General features: G+C 43.1%; 1 protein-coding gene across 2 annotated transcripts in view; it reads right to left on the reverse strand.

Moving 5' to 3' along the window:
- The window catches only part of HNRNPLL (heterogeneous nuclear ribonucleoprotein L like), a 29,887-nt gene extending 17,315 nt beyond the window's left edge, over positions 1-12,572 (reverse strand). For both annotated transcript variants that reach the window (XM_075046973.1, XM_075046975.1), the window contains exons 1-3: positions 12,253-12,572; positions 3,646-3,764; positions 2,689-2,926 (exon numbers count right to left, since the gene is read on the reverse strand). In XM_075046973.1, coding sequence (XP_074903074.1) covers positions 2,689-2,926; positions 3,646-3,764; positions 12,253-12,453 — 558 coding nt within the window. In that variant the 5' untranslated portion in view covers positions 12,454-12,572. The remainder of the gene's footprint in view (positions 1-2,688; positions 2,927-3,645; positions 3,765-12,252) is intronic.
- Positions 12,573-16,952: the final 4,380 nt, after the last annotated feature.

The raw sequence follows: 16,952 nt of genomic DNA on the forward strand, positions 1-16,952 counted from the left end.
ACATCATTTATAGGTGTATTTTCTATGCACACTCAATAGCAAAACCAGCTGCCCTCCATCTCCTCTTGTTTGGGAGAAGATAGTCCTGAAAACTTTCCAGCTCCAGGTGACATTTATTTTCAGGCATATGACTATTTTTCACAATTTGTCTCAAAAGATCTCTTCACAGCCACTTAATTAAAAAAAAAAAAAGTTGTCTTTCAAAATGTAAACTCTTACTCAAAATACCATCAGTGTCATTAGCCAGCAGGCACACACACAACTTTTTTTTGTTTAATTCAGCTACTTTAGATTACCAAATCAAGCAAGCAATTCACAAGATACGGTAACATGGGATATTTTAAGTAAAAAATTAACACTAGCATTATGTACTCACTAGAATATCACAAAAAAGGAGGTGTAGCAACCTAATCTCAGAAGAAGTTGACAGTTAAGTTTAAGACATTTCAATTGCCAAGGCATACCACACCCTCCTCATGCATGTACAGAAGATTTAGAAGGTAAGCGAGAACTAAACGGCAACAGCAGAGGTATAGCTGAACAGACAGTAACAACTGCAGCAGCAGGAGTCACTTTGAGAAAGTCTGTTTCAACAAGACAAATTTGTCTGTTCTTACGGACAAATGCCTGACAAAGTTCTGCCCACAGATAAGGAAACCGGGGGACAGAACTTCAAAGACCTGTATGCGACACCTTAGGCAAAACTTTTTCAAAACACCAATCCTCCATCACAAAGGGGTGGAAAGCAATTAAGAATTAAAGACAGTTAACTTGCCCTTCACTACCCTTCTAAAAAAATTCTGCTAGGAAAGAAGCAGGTCACAATTGTAATGGAGGAAATAAGCTGCAGCAAAATTTTAGAACAATTTAGCTTTTTCCACAAGATGCCCTTGAGCAGACCAATTTCTATGCAAAAACTGTACCTTGTTTTGAAGGAAAAGCTCTTAAGAACTATGGAACAGTTTATTGCAGTTATTTGGACTTGCCACTTAAAACTGATTGCAATTTTTCATCTATTTCACCCAACTGTAGTTCAAATTTAAGGAGAGAAATGTGTTGAAGAGGAAGAGGTGGTGTTGGGCTTTGTGGGTTTTTTTGTGGGTTTGTTTGGGGGGGGGGGGGGGGTGTTAGTAATGCAGACTGCCTGAGACGTTCTTAACTGTTTCTTTAACCCGTTGGCCAAGCGCAAAATTTTTATTTTTCTCATCACATTCCTAGCTGTTAGGGTACAACTGCTCTTACCAGCTGCTATGACTCTACTAGTCTACACTACTTTCAACGAGCTCTGATGCCTGCAAGTAATTTTGGAAATCTGTCTGCAAACAGCTGGGGGCAGGCAGGTATTTCTTGCTTGTTTGTTTTCAAAAAGGAGCTACTGTGCTAGAGGCTTCATCCTCAGAATTTCCATGAAACTCTCCTAGCCCATAACGATGCTTCTGCTACTAGTTTCCTCAAGCATCTACGCTTGACTCAGCTGCTTATGCAAGCCAAATTTAAAATGCATGAATGAAACGTAGTTGCCAAAATTTGTATTGTACTCACATGCAAAGAATACTTAAACTTAGTGGATTTGTTCACACAGCTCAAAGCAGGTATATTTTTAAACACTGATGAAAAAGCAACTCATACCTTGCCATGCTTTTCTATAAAGAAAACTTACAGGAGAAAGAAAATTCGTCATCCACTAATGAAACAGGCAAAAACCTATCGATATTCACAATACAGTGAAGCAAAAAGCATGATATGGAACTGACTACTTGAAGTAATTTCAAGAATGCTAAGCTTCTGTCAATTTGCTAACATAATATACGGCATGTTAAACACAACTTAGTACTTGCATTAAGTCACGTGGTTCCACACAACCCACTTTGATCCATGCTATCCTGTGTATTTCCCTACGAACAAGTAACTTACGCTTGTATCACAGTATTACAAGTCTGCTTAAAGCAGACTTTTTAATTTTTTCCTGAAATATTCCTGTGCAATTCGTGTGCTATAAAATCTTTATGAAAAATATAAGTATTCAATGCATGAGAAAACATGCATTCTTAAATGCCAGCAAAAAATATCTGTATCATTAAAAAAGCATGCACACATGCCATAAATAGATGACAATAAATTAGAATGCAACTGTATATATGGTATGACTTGAAATACTGAAAAGTAAAATGTATCAGCCCAAATAAAAGTGAGGAAGATTCCATCAAACTGGAGTTGATCATCAACAGATGAAGGTTTCAACTTTCCACGAAGGAAATACTTAAGAACGAAGGACTGCAATACAATAACCCCTCCTACTGGAAAAACTGCTTGGCTATTTAAACATACACCACTCAGAACCTAAAAGCTAAATGACATTCCTGATGTTGTGGCAACACATTTGGAAATATTTCAGAAGCATGTAGCAACCTAAACATTTCAAAATCCTGACCACTGAAGTCTTCAAATGCATTGCAAAATATCTGTACAATGAGACTTAATCACCTTGAAAACGTTTTTTCCAGAACATGCATGTTACTTATGTGAAGATGGTGTAAAGCTTCGGTAGGCGAATTTAACTCCTGACTCAAATTAACAGTGTACAATTTTAACAAATAGTACACAACGGAAATAATGTAACAGAGATTGCTGCTCCCTGCCTTTTATTATTTTATTAAAAAAAAAAAAAAAGAAGAAGAAGAAACATACCACTGTAATTGGGTAGAGAGGATTCTGAATTGACAACAGGAGAACTTTATTTCCACCAGATGGGTCATCAGTGTTCCCTGGCCGAGTAATCCTCTTACTTGTTGAGTAGTTGAAAAAGGCTTGCTGTCCAGCAATGTATACAGGTTCATCTGCTGCAAATGTTACACATTTCTTCGCGCTTTCTACATTTTCAAATTCCACCAGAGCCTGGCGCTTAAATGGCATCATCATGACATAGCTGGTGAGAGAAACATTACAGTAAGTTTTCCTATATGCTTATGCAAAACAACTCCAAAGTCCCATAACTATCTGTGTTTTTTCTAAACAATTCCTAACAAGGACATCAAAGGAAGGTAGATCTCCCTGCTCATGCTTCCTAAACCCAGTCAACACATTTCTAAAGCATTTGCACAAAACAAAGAAATGCAGCTATAAGTAATAAGCAGTTCTTTTCCTAAAAAAGTTTAATCGTTTAATGCATAAAAACATTCAACCAATACAACAAACAGTTAATCACTTACTAACTTACTTTCTCTGAGTAACCATCTCATTCTTGAAGGTCCTACCATATCACAAGCACTGCTCCCATACAAAACCACAGGAAAAAGCATCATCTGCTCTGTGGCCTATCCTTTTTTTTGGCATATTCACTCATATCATGACAACCACCCTCGTGCTGTTCTGCAACTCAGTTTAGCTACAGCTCATATTAAGGCCAGGACTAGCTGTGCCACTGAAGTCTGATAGCAGACACCAGGGCATGCAGACAGCGTAACTCCGCTTGACCAGACTTGCCACGTACAGAAACAGAGAATCTTCACACAGCTAGAAAATCTTTATGCTTTACTAAGTTCTGGATTTCAAATGGCTATCATAACTTATTTAAAGAGGTCCAAGAGACTTTTAAATAATGCTCCCAGCTTGTCCAGAGACATTACTTTATACTGCTTGACATACCATATGGTTCCAAACTTTTCAAGAGCTTCCACGAGGTCTGCTTCCACAACTGATTCACACAGCCCTCGGACATGGACAACAGGAGAAACAGAGACTTTGTGATGACTTCCCCCAGCATCCTAGCAACAAAATGACATTTTAAAATTCAACACAGAACAAGGAATACTGCTATCATTAACTAAAATTAAATATTTGGCAGACACTACACTGGGTCCAGAAGCAGCCATCTAAATGCACAATCCAAGCATATTTTAAATAATTTAAATTTTCTTTCCAAACAGGTTGCCAAGTTCAGTTGCTGAAATCTACTTAAAATAAAATGCTTTGCAGATTTAATTAATTGAGTTTGCACAGACAATATTTTTCTAATATAAAAAATGCCTATTTAACGCTTGGTTGAATTGCAGGAGGTCTTCCACCCTATTCATTGAAAGCATAAAAAAAAATACTTGGACATGCACAATAGCTAAATATTTCTGACGCTCTTCCTGTTTGTTTATGCCAGCATTTGTCTGAGACAGGATGGGGGGATAAAAAACCAAGAACAAACAAGGGCCATCAGTAAACTGAACGAAAACTTAGTATTTTTCTAATGTATGCAGACCTGTGCCCCACAATGCAAGAAAACGCCAGCTCCATACTATACTTGAAATAAACCCAACCTCCCTTCTAATTCTGAACACTCTTCATACATGTTTTTAAAAACTCACAATTTCTGTACATATGGGCATGCTCTCTCTTTTTACCCTAAGGTTGACTACCATTAACAGATTCAGTTGTTGTACATTAGCACACAGAATTCCCACTGTGAACATTTTTCAGAGCTACTGCTATGACTTCAGACAGTTCTGTGTGACTGAAGAATTCGAGTTGGAACCAGCTTATCTTTCCATGCAAAGCCTGAAGTAGGGCTGAAATTTACCTTATATATTGTAAGACATGGGGGTAAAAAAAAAAAAAAAATAAAAAAATAAAAAATGATGAAAGCCAATAATGAGAGATAATCAAAGAAAGATTAGAGATAATAAAAGGCACACTAAAATATACTGTAATTACCAGCACCCAAATTTCATACATGTTACAGCAGTGTAAAGTTGATGTATTCAAATTTAGCAACTACATCAATGAGTTTATCTAACAGATCAAGTCTTGCTGATTTTTCACTTTTTTCCATAAGTAGTAGTACAGCATCTTCTGAAACTAGACAGAGATTCTCATTTGTAGCACAAAGGAGCATTCAGCTCCAGTAATCAACCACAATGATTGCTACTACTGCTACAGACATTCCTCTCTTCCCCAGCTGTTTGAACTACAGATTCAAGGAAAAAACACATTCCAGATAACTACAAATTGAGTCTTGTGTGTTTAATTCCTGTGTTCCATACACAGCTCTCCCAAAACAATTATGTATTTTTTCTTTAAATCAAGGATTTGATCATTCTGTTTGAACCAAAAGCCAGCACTTCAGACTTTCAGATGTCAGAACAAACTGCTGTGTAATTTTTTACGCTTAGCTTACATTTTATTCATTTGCAGTATGAAAGAGTTTTAAGTGAGAAGACGTTTCTTTGAATGAGAGCTGTGACAATTGTGGGAAAACACCACTAGTGATATTTGCATAAGATACCATATATCCTGAATTAATCAGCTGAGGCCTACAGCAGTAGTTGTGATCAAAGTAGTCATAAAAGGTTAATACTTTGAACTGTAAACACTTAGGCAATTGCAGAAGGAACAGAATTACACAGAGGTTTTTATTTTCGGCTTATATGTTCTCTATACACACACACACACTTTTCAAAGCTGAAAGAAGCAACTAAGGAGACCTTCAAAAGAAAACTACAATAATTACCAGTTTTTCCTGCAAAGTCTATTACTCTAAGGTGTTAAGATAGCAGGCACCTTTACTTCACAGTCTACAGAACAATCAGAAGTTATTAAATCAATTATTCATTGCCCTGCATACTTGTTACTATATGAAGATCCCAGTTAATGCTAGGAGTATGCATTTTCTCTTTTGTTTTCTTTTCTTTAATGCATTTAAGAAATCTCACCTACAAATTCAGATGGCAAATACAAGCAATGATTTTCTCACTGAGGCAACGATTCATTACGAAGAGCTACCTTACTTAATTAGCACCCCCATACATCAAGTCAAGCTTTTCAGAGAGTGGATCATAACAGAACGGTATTTCTCTCTCCCTCCCCTTCCCACGTCAATCTTCTGTTATAGTTTCAGTTCACGTTTCTTTGTCATGCATATCCCTTTGTATTTTTATTTATTAGCAGTCAATTTAAGCTTGCCTACTGAAGATATAAATCTTTCTAATTGTACAAACTCTCTCAAAAATTAAGACTTTTATACTTGCATCTTCAAATCCATTATACACGAGTTATACACACATATACAGGTGTCCACACTTCTGTAGCTGGAATTATTCTCAGAACCATCAACAAATACAAATTCTGCTTTCTTTTATAGTTTAAGCAACACTTGGCTTTCCAAGCCAAATTTCCTTCTCCCGTAACACCACATAGAAAGCATCCTTTAGTAGGTTGTTGTATAGTAGGAGATTTAGCAAGAATCCAAAGTTGTAACACTGCTGCTATTGTAGTAACTTGTGCAGATGCTCAAGAAGCATAGAATAAAATAAAATTAAAAATAATAAAAAACCCAACCAACCACAAAACCCCCACAAAAAAGTGAAATCTCAGTCACTTGCCATGAAATTAAGGACTTGTCCACATAGCATTTCAGAAACTAATGTATACAGATAAAACCATTGAGGTTATAAACAGCCAAATCAGAGGGCCTCTGCTTTAGTCAAAACAGTTTCTAACGACCAGCAGTAAACAGCAGCACAAAAACCAAGCGTAAGTCAGTCCTGAGCCAGGAAGCCACAACCTGACATTCATAGAGCATATTGGTGAAAGACACAAACATGTGCCACAGGCATATGTTTGAGTGCAAAAAAGTCTTCACGAAGGGCAGACATACATATTATCATCAAACAAGTTTTGCAGCTACCAAGCTGCAGTATCACACAAATCTAGAACAATCCTTGATTTCCTCTAAAAGAATGAGAAATAAAAGCACTAGACCACATGAAAAATCAAACATGTCTTTAAGTGTACAGCGTCTCCACAGCTAAGATCAGAACATATACAACTCATCCAACTGGTGCCATAATTTCTTCCCAGAGCTGAAAAACATAGGATTTTGACCAAGATCTCACAGTCACTGTATCTTGAAAACTACATGTGCTACAGATGGCTCACAGACAAAGGTTACATCAAAGCATCTGCTCACATACAGATTAACCATTAACAGCATTTCTCCACTTACAAAGGAATCTTTCAGTAATTCCAACTCCCAGGATGGCGCAAAAGCCCCGTGCAAAACTCCAACGCAACACTTGGACACCACCAAAGCCAGGAGAACAGATTAGCTAACGTTACTGCTGTACCCATTAATATATATGGCTTAAGGATTTTTGAAAGCTCAATAATAATTTCTTGGAGAATCATTAGCTAGACAGAAAATGCAATTATTAAACAGATGATAGAAAGAGACTTCCCTTCTAAGTGCTCAAGACTAGTAACAAGGACAGAAAGGGTTTCCCTCAAGAAAGAAGCTAGGAACTTAAAAATGCTTAACATTGAAACTGAGCTTCTGTAGAGAGCCAAGGCACAAAGGGAAGTGCTGACATAACCAAGCGGATGAAGCACAAACACGTTACTTTACGTAAGACTGCAACAGAAGCAGCTTCAAAGAACGGCTGTAGCATTTTAACATCCATTCTTTGGTGACCTACATAGTTCTAGACAACATTTTAAATACATCACTGGTTTCTTACTAAGTAATTACAAATTGCCATTCCAAAAAGGAAGAAAGTTGTCACAGGCTCTTGCTCACCAATTCCAGATCAGAGAATTTTTCACCATTTGCACATAAACATGTCCTTCATCCTTTCTCCAGACACTTTCCAGTCAGTATATTCACCTTAGTTTTTATTAGTTTGTACTACCTTTTTTGGACCATCTGCTCCTTTACCATTTCTCTGCTTACCTCCTCCATCTTTTTCTCCTTACTGCAAAAGGATGGCACTTCTCCTTCATACTGTCTCTCTCCTAGGTACCTAAACATACTGTTATTTTATTTCTCACCATTCATATTATCTTATTCATTCTCAACTTTTTCATCTCACTGCGTCCCTCTTAAATGCTCTGAAATTGCTTTTATAAATGTGACAGGACTTGGGGGGAAAGCCCCACAAGGTTGCTATTAGGTACGTAAGTACCCAAAACTTCATTAATGCCTAACTATGGACTGACCTGCAAGCAAATACCTTGCAGGACGTCAAGGGTAGCTAAAATTACCACATTATAAAGGCAAGGTGAAGGTACACAACACATTCCCCAATAATCTCAGCTCTGCCCACCGAGGATGGTCTGATGAAGAAAGACTTTCATGAGCAGATACGCAGCATTTCGTGCACACTCTTCAACTGCTGGTTGTACTACATGACGATGGCATTAAAGCTGTTTGCCCTGTCAGACATCACCCCTGCTGATCACACCTGCGTGAGTTGAGCCATTCTGCCTCTTCCCTACAGAGGTATAGGAGACACCTCTCTCCATGCCACCTGGAATTCCTGTAGCTTTGCAGTGACAACAGTTTTTCCAGTACACAGTGAAGACAGTGTCTCAGAAAAACCAACCAAACAAGACAAAGTTAAGGTTCCATGGCAGTAGAATATACCAGTTTTGTATATCCTGGACTTTTTTGTTGGTGGTGGTTGGTTGGTTTTGGGGGCTGTAGGGGTGAGACTAGGCAGGAGGAGGGGGTTAAGGTTAATCACACCCCGTATTCTGGAAGGCTACCTGGCAATTCAGTTTTGTTTTGGATGTGGAGTTTGGGGTATCATTTCTCTTGTTTACCTCCTCCTAGCACTCTCTACCACTGTGTCCTTTCACTGAATACAACTGCTACTGAACGGAACACCTGCACTCTGGCCCCTTCTGCTATTCTGAATCTGCCCTGAAGTGGTCAGGCAGTTGGACTAGATGATTGTTGTAGGTCCTTTCCAACTGAAATATTCTATTCTAGTTTATTTTCCTCTCTGCTCAGCACAATCTGAATCTCCCTTTAAAAAAAACACACACAAACAAACACCACCCCAAAACAAAACCCCACACGACACAAGAGCATCATCAGGAGATTCAACCTGAGGTGTTGGAAGAAGAACTAGCATGATGGTAATGTTTTGGATTTTGCTTTTTTCTTTTGAAGGAGGAGGACAAAGGAGGGAAGATGATTTACACTTACTCCATAACCAATTTCTAGGATGTACTTCATTTAAGAAATACACATACGAAAAAGTCACTGCAAAATAGGTCAAGATCTGAACTCATTGCCATCTAGCAACTGTTACTGCAACAGCCTGTGAAAGACATGAAGCAACAGAGTTGTGAAGCGAGCTGCTTTCCATTTACGACAAAGCAAGAACACTGCACGCAGGAAGTTACAGCGGAGTAGCTGGTAAAATGCAAGTTCACATCCCTATCTTACCTTGTGGTAGCTTGTTACGTTTGTGTATTTAGACACCGCATCTCACTTCCCCAACTGGAAGAACAGGGATAATAGATCCCCCTTATTTCACAGAAATACTTAAGAATAGGTATGTCAGAGACAGCGAGGCAGGTGGATGCTACAGAAAATACAGGTTGTAGCTGAAAGGCCCTCCAAACACCCTCAAACGCAGCTCTTAATCCACATTCTCCCAGTGTCCTGACCCTCTGCTACACTGTGATTCTGACTCCTCTGCCAAGGGTTCACCACCACTCAACACTGCCTCTGTAGAAGTCATTCTTGCAAATGATACTCTCCCCCAGAGAATACTTCTGCACGACCACTTTCTACCCCTCCCCTGGTCAATATTCTGGTCTGTTCCTGGCTCTCCATGCTCCTCAGCCTTGAGATGAGCCATGAGAAAGAGGATACACCTCCGGACTCTGAGGAGTGTCCACATGAATGGGAAAGAGGAAAAAGAGGAGCAAAATAAATCTTGGTTTTCCCCATCTGGATCTCGCATACAGACTTCTAGGCACGCATTGGAAAAAATAAACAAAACAAAAAAAACAACCAACCAAAAAAAACCCCAAACTCTTAGAGGCATGAAAAGCTTATTCAACCCAATGAAACAATCCCGGAGGAACAGGAAAATGCCACAGTAATAAATATACCTCAGCAGGGAGACCCGACCAACCTGATAGCAGGGTCCTACCACAAAACAGTTTTTATACAAAGAAAGCATATAATCCATATGAGTGTACAGTTCACCGATATTCTAGGACACGTTAGGAAAAAAAACAAGTCAGGCTACCAGACTCCTACCACTCTATCCCAGTCATCCATTCTCCCCATTTCTCCTTCTAATTCCCAATTCCCTGTAGTTTCTCCTTCTTCATCTTCACTTATTCTTTTACTGCTCTCTTCTGAGCACCCCAGGACACTTAAACACTTCTTCCCATCTCCCAGCCTACCTTCATCTTATATGTCTTTGCCCTGAGCCACATACAACTTTTATAAGCTAGGAACATTTCCCTGGAGAGAAACGAGTAAGATGTCACAGAATAAATAAGTTTCCTGCACGTTTTTCTAATCTATTAGAGAAAAAAAACCTAAAATTCACATCAACTACCTCTAATGAATAGATCCTGGCATTATGCTGTTAAAAGCCCCACATAAAATTATTAACAAAAGCACTTGGTCATTCATTTTTCATATATCCACTTGATGTTATAGCTTATTTTTAAGAAATTAGTTTGATCTCTCTTATCAAGACAACTTCTGCCTCTCCCATAGTGGACCTGTGAATACAGCTTTGCCAATAAATCACCAGAGTCGGTGACCACGAACCTCCTTGAGGCACACTGCAACTGACACAAGCTGACTAAAAATCCTGGTGTTCTTGACTTGCCACACATTTCTTTCAGTTTCTTGACTCACGAGACTAAGCACACTCCATGAAATCCAAAATGTAAAGTTACAGACATATTCTGTGCTCTCATTACCTAAAGGAGCAGGGCAGCGTGTCCTGCACATTAACTGCGATAAATGGAGATACTAAGGTCAACATGAACAGAGCCAGAACCCAGAATGAAGGAAAAAAAAGAAAACAGTAAGAACTAGCTGATTTCCCAAAATACTGCAGAAAAGAGGAAAGGCAAGAGCAGTATCTTGTTCCTACCTGAAATGCTGCATGATGTCCAGCTCTCCTATGTGACAAAATTTCAAGATAACTTAAGCAAGCATATGGATTTCATTCAGAACTGGCCTTTAAGACAGAGCACGGTGCCAAGCCTTGACTGCGACTTGACAATGCTCTGTCACAAGAACTATAGAATTAAAAAAAAAGTTCTCTCCAGAGGTGTATCATCTTTGCTGAAACTTATCGGGGGACTTTTGTACTAATTTAGCAGGTACCCTCTCCACCAAGAGGTTTAACTGACAGAGAGATGGTAACAGCAAATGTCTCTCATTACCCTATCCCAGTGCTAAGCAAGTTCATTTTAAGCAATCATGAACCAGAGGTATTCTGAATTTCAAGGTCTGCCATTAAATCAATGTTTTCTTGATCTGGCTTTTTCGAGTGAGAAACAGAGAGAAAGAGCCATCGAGAAGAAAAATGGTTACAATCAGCCAGACAACTAGTTAGCTAAGAAATCAAACAGCAGACACAAAAGTATCGCCAGCCCAAATTCAGGGGTCCAAGGCTATCCCGATACTTAGATACAAATTCATGAAGAATAAAAGGTACGTAGCAAAAAATTTAGCGAACGAGCGTGCTTATGAGCATTGTTCGTGGGGGAGGGAGCAAGCAGAAATACAAACGACTTTAACAAGGAGGCGATCATTTACGATCAGCCTTATCGCCGTATGCTGCCAGACACAAAAGGTAAAACAGAAGGATGAAAGAAATCCTCCGCCTCGCTCTCCTCCCCCGCTCTACGTTTCTATAGTTACACTCAGCAACAGGGCACAAAACTTGCGGTGGCAATATCCCAAAAGGCAACAACCTGCCCACGGGAGAGAGACACAATCTCAGAGCTGCAAAACCCAAATCCCGCCTCTGTAGCAGACTGCGCGCTCGGTCCCTTCCCCCAGGCGACTACGGCCGCAGGCGACTACGGCCGCAGACAACTAGCCGCGCAAGCTGCGCACGCCTGCGGCGGGGAGGAAGGCGAGAGGGACCGGACCCAGCCCGGCTCCCGCCCCCCTCCCCGGTGAGGAGAAGCGCGGCCCCACCGGAAGCGCCTCCATGCCCGGGAGAGAGGTCCGGCGGGCTCCCGGCCTCGGGAAGGCCGCGGGGCCGGAGCCGCCGTCCCCGCGGGGAGCCCGCCTCCCGCCGCCCCACGGGGAGCGGGGGGAGCCCCCCCCGCCCACCACCGCCGGGGAAACGGAGGCGGGGAGGGGGGGACGGGCGGACGGACGACGTCGCCAGCCTCGCCCCGCGGGAAGGGGCGGGCGGCTCGCAGGCCCCCTCCCCCGCCGGCACCCTGACGGCAGGCGCCCCCACCCCCGGCGGCCCCCGCGTCCCTCACCCCGCCCGAGAAGCCCCCGCCGCGCGGCGGGGCCGGCTTCTCCCGCCGGCTCTCGCTCTCCTCCGCGCCGCTGTACTCGATCTCGCCTTCCTCGGCAGCGGCGCTGGGCTTCAGCCGCTTGGCCTGGCTCTCGTAGGCGCCGTCTTCCTCCTCCTCCTCCTCCTCCTCCTCGTACCGCTCTCCGGACGACGGCGACGACATGGTCGAGGGAGGGAAGGAGGGAACGGCCCGGCTGCCGGCGGGGGGGAGGCGACAGGAGAGCGGGGACGGAGCCCGGCGGCGGCGAGCCCGAAAGATGCTCTGCGCTCCGCTCCCCCGCACGCGCCCCTCCCCGCGCCGGGAGCGGGTCACGCCTCCCCGCCGGCCAGCGACGCCACCGATTGGCTCCCAGCCGGGGAGGGGGCGAAGACGCCGAGGAGACGGGCCGGCAGGCCTGCCCATCGAGCGCCGCCGGCGCAGCGACTGGGCGGCGGGCGTGCCCGTCACCGCGCCGCTGGGCCGCCTCGGCACCGCCCCCTCCCCTCCCTCGCTCTTTCTCGTCTGAGGGCTCGGGGGGAGGCAGCGGCAGCGGGGGGGTGCGTCCGCGCCGAGGGCTCCGGAGGGCCCGGCCCAGCGCCCCCGGCCTGCGAGCCTGTTCCTCGCCGGCCGCCTTCCCCCCGCCGCCCCCACCGCCTTTGTCTGCTTCCCGGCGCCGCCGGCTGGTAAAGGCGGGGGGGGGGTGGTGCGGTGCGCTGAGGCGCGGGCCCCGGCGCAGCGACCCGCGGGGAGCGGCCGGTCCGGCGGCATGGTCGGCGTGTCCCGTCTCCCAGCCGTGAGCTGCCAAGGTCACGGAGCCCTCAGGGAGCTTTGGGTCCGCTTCATAGTTTGCCGATAGCCCCGGGCCCGCGAAGAGGAAGCTGGTCCGCTTGTTCTTGTGGGCCGGCGCGGTCCGGTCTTCGTCGAGTGAGAAGCAATATACCGCGCTAAATATGCTTCCTACAAGCTCGGTGAGCTGCCCGGGCAGCCGTCCCTGTCCCCCCTCGGGCTCCGTTACTGGCACTGCCATTTCTAACAGTGCCAGTGTGTGCTCGTAGCACGGCACTGCGTTGCATACAGACAGGTCTGCTGGCAAGGCGAGCAGCGGGTGGGTCTGCTCAGGGAGATGTTGCTGAAGGTGACTCGTGGAGCCCATGCCTGTCTGCATAGAATTGTAGAACCATCGAACAGCCCAGGCTGGAAGGGAGCTGGAAAGATCATCTGGTCCAACCTTTCATGGGAGGGAGCCTAGACAGCATTAACCAGCGCCCTGTCCGGTGGCATCTTGGAAACCTCCTGTGATGGGGACTCTACCATGTCCCTGGGTTCCAGTGATTGGCTGTTCTCACTGTAAAAAAAATTAACGTTGCTACTTGTAGCCACTCTTTAAGTACTGGAATACTGTGATGAGGCACCCACCCCAAGCCTTCTGTCCTGCAGGGAGATAAGACCTAACTCCTTCAGTCTTTCCTCATAGGGCAGGTTGCCCTGCCCTTTGATCATCTTCATGGCCCTCTTTTGACCCTCTCCAGCCTGTCCATGTTTTTCATGAAATGTGAGGACCAGAATTGGACACAGTATTCCAGGTGCGGTCTGACAAGCACTGAAGAATAGAGTGGGATGATCACGTCTCTATCCCTGCTAGTAATACCCCTGTAGATGCAGCCCAGGATCTGATTTGGCTTTGTTGCTGCAGTACAGCACACTGTTGATTGATGTTCAGCTGCTTGTCCACCAGGACCCCCAGGTCCCTTTCAGCAAGGCTGCTCCCCAGCCACACAGCCTGGACTGGGCTCTTTGTTTATGCTGTCCCACATGCAGGACTTTGCGCTTGTCTTTTTTAAACTTTATACTGTCCTTCCTAGCCCACTCTTCCAGCCTGTCCAGGTCTCTCCATATGATGGGTCTCCCTTGTCATGTGTCCACCTCACCACCCAGTTTAATGTCATCAGCAAACTTGGTGAAGGTACTTTCAATTCCATCATCCAGATCATTTGGGAAGATGAACAGCTTGGGGCCCAGTGTCAATCCCTTGGGGACCCTACTTGTGACAGGCTGCCTGAGTAAAAAAGATTGACCACCCTCGGAGTGCAGCCTGTTGGCCAATTTTCTACCCATCTTGCAGACCACCTACCCAATCTGTATCTTGCCAGTTTGTCCAGGAGAAGGCTTCCTCATGGATGGAAGCGCAGAAAGAAGGCTTTCAATGTTACAAGTGGCTTACAGGACTTCATAGCTGAATTAGTTTCTGCTGCTGCAGCTGCCAAACCCAGGTGGATGTGGAGTGGAACCCTGCTGAAAGTAGGTCAATGGAGAATGGGTATAGGATCGTGTGAGTAATTGCTTTTTCAGTTGAGCAGCCAAATAAGAGGGAGGGAAGTAATTCAGAAGACAGCCAAAATAAGTGTTATTCTTTTCTTCTTGTTTTGGTGAGGGAGGAAAAAAAAACAAAACCCCACACTTGTATCAAACAAAACATGTTGTTCAACCTGAAATGGTAGTTGTAAGCTAGAAAAGAAAGCAAATGGTTTGCTGTTTAAACATTTTCTGTTATCCTGAAACCCAGTGGTAAGGGCACTCCTCCAAGTAGTGGGAGGAGGTTCAGTTTCCCATTCTGCCTGACATGATTTGAATCTGCATCTCTCAGGTAGCTCATCTAATCACCTTATCTACAAGCACATACATTTGATTTAACTTAATGTGTTTCTCACCTTCTTGTTTTCTCTTTGGTCTTTGATTCTTAATTTATACTTTTCTTTCAGTATTTCTTTTACCTATTTCTCATTTTTAACAAAAATTCATTACAACTTTGACAGCATACAGTCCACAGGGCTGAAGCTGTACATACATCTGTTGTAGTTTCAAATAGTCAATGAGGAACATGCCATCTGTGAATATTAAACCTACTTTTCTTGGCACTTATTTCTAAATGCACTACCGATATTACTGCTATGGACATAAATGCTTACTTGCCAGATGAAGTTTCTAGTAAATTAGTTTTATGTGCTAGAGCTCTGGGATTTTAGCAGACATTTACACCATACTGTTGCAAAAAATAACAGCCTGAGAAATCACAGAACATACCAGAGTTTTAGTCACAAAATGGCACTGAAATGCTGCAATAATTAGATTTTCTGCAATAATTAAATTTTGTTTCCCCTCATGTATTTAAAATTACTATTCTGAAAATGAGGAAATTACTCACTGTTTAACCAAATTCTTATTTACTGAGTGTTCCAAGAAACAGAAAAGTTTCAGCATGCTTCTGTGCAGCATATGGACTCCAATGTCACTTGGTAGCAGACCCTGCTTTGCTGACTTAATGCAGTATTTAATTACTCCACAGTGGAGATGTTAAGATATTTTTCATATTTAAGTTGTGACATTGAGGCTTCCACAGTAAGCTACTGTGAACAGCCTTGGAGCACTCGTTCTTTCTGTCTGTGCTTCATGCATACAAAAGGAGGGAGGGAATATGGAAATACATCACAGTTATGTAAGTTTGAAACTGAGCTGCTGAATCTGACTCAGCAGAAGGATTTCACCGTTATGTTGCTTGTCAGAGCCGCTTCTTTTGTATAAAAGAGAGAGAGAGATGAAAGGTGCTAATACTGCCTGAAATAGTTCTTTTCATACAATTTTTATTACCTGGAGCTGATAAACAGAAGTCATGGTTTCAGTCCACTACCCTCCAATAAGAAAAGCAATTAGTGTTATTTGCTTACCACCATGCAGTCAAGTACAACCACATAATTACATAAAGAGCAGAACAATGACATGAAGAAAAATCCCTAAACCTGGTAGAAATTTAAACCACTTAATTATGCACATAGTTTGGAAGTACATGTTGTTAACAGTACAATTTTCTGTCCTCTTCCTTTCCTGCCTTGTGTTTCTTACATCCTTTAGTGTAATTTATATTACATTCAGCTATTATCTCATTGTAGCAAGAAATGTTTCTTACCATGCTAACACATTACATTTCCAGTGCTAAGATCAGTGTATTTTAGATACCAGGGAATGCAAGTAACAGCTAGAATAAAAATGGGAAAAGATTTTAGTTCACTTGGCCATAAGGGAAAAACAATTAGCATGAGTTGATTCAATAATGACATTCATAGTGGGATGTTAACAAGAAGGTGATACCTAAAAATGGTCTGGATATGACTTTCAAATGTGAGGTGAAACTAGTCCTTTAGCCATCACACATTACTGTGCGGAGTGTGTTAGGGGCGATATTACACCAAGACCTGATCTACCCTTTTCGGCTGAGTCAGCAAGAGGTGACATAAAAATGGGTCAGACCAAAGGTACCAAAGCATCCTATATTGGAGAGCTGCCAGCCATGGGCTCATATAGCAACATGTGGAAAACAGAATGCATGGAGTGAGTGTTCCCAAGTATACTTTCCAGTTTCTAGCCGTCAGCAGTTTAAGGATCTTCTGAGTCAGAAGCTGCTTCCATACCTTTCTGTTTAATAGCCTTAAGCTGGCTCTTGCTAAGTCTTTTTCTTTTCTTCCCCTATTTATACTTTTTGCTTCCATAAAGGTTCTCCTATAGTGATCAGTTCTCTGATCTCATTATGTCTCACCCCCGGGTTGCGTGTCTTCACATGCACATTCGATGGAAACCAATGCCAGGGACCTTCCCAGAACTTGAGGAGAATCATAAGGAGACATGCAGCT

Source organism: Buteo buteo, chromosome 15, assembly GCF_964188355.1.
Source record: "Buteo buteo chromosome 15, bButBut1.hap1.1, whole genome shotgun sequence".
NCBI classification, from domain to species: domain Eukaryota; kingdom Metazoa; phylum Chordata; class Aves; order Accipitriformes; family Accipitridae; genus Buteo; species Buteo buteo.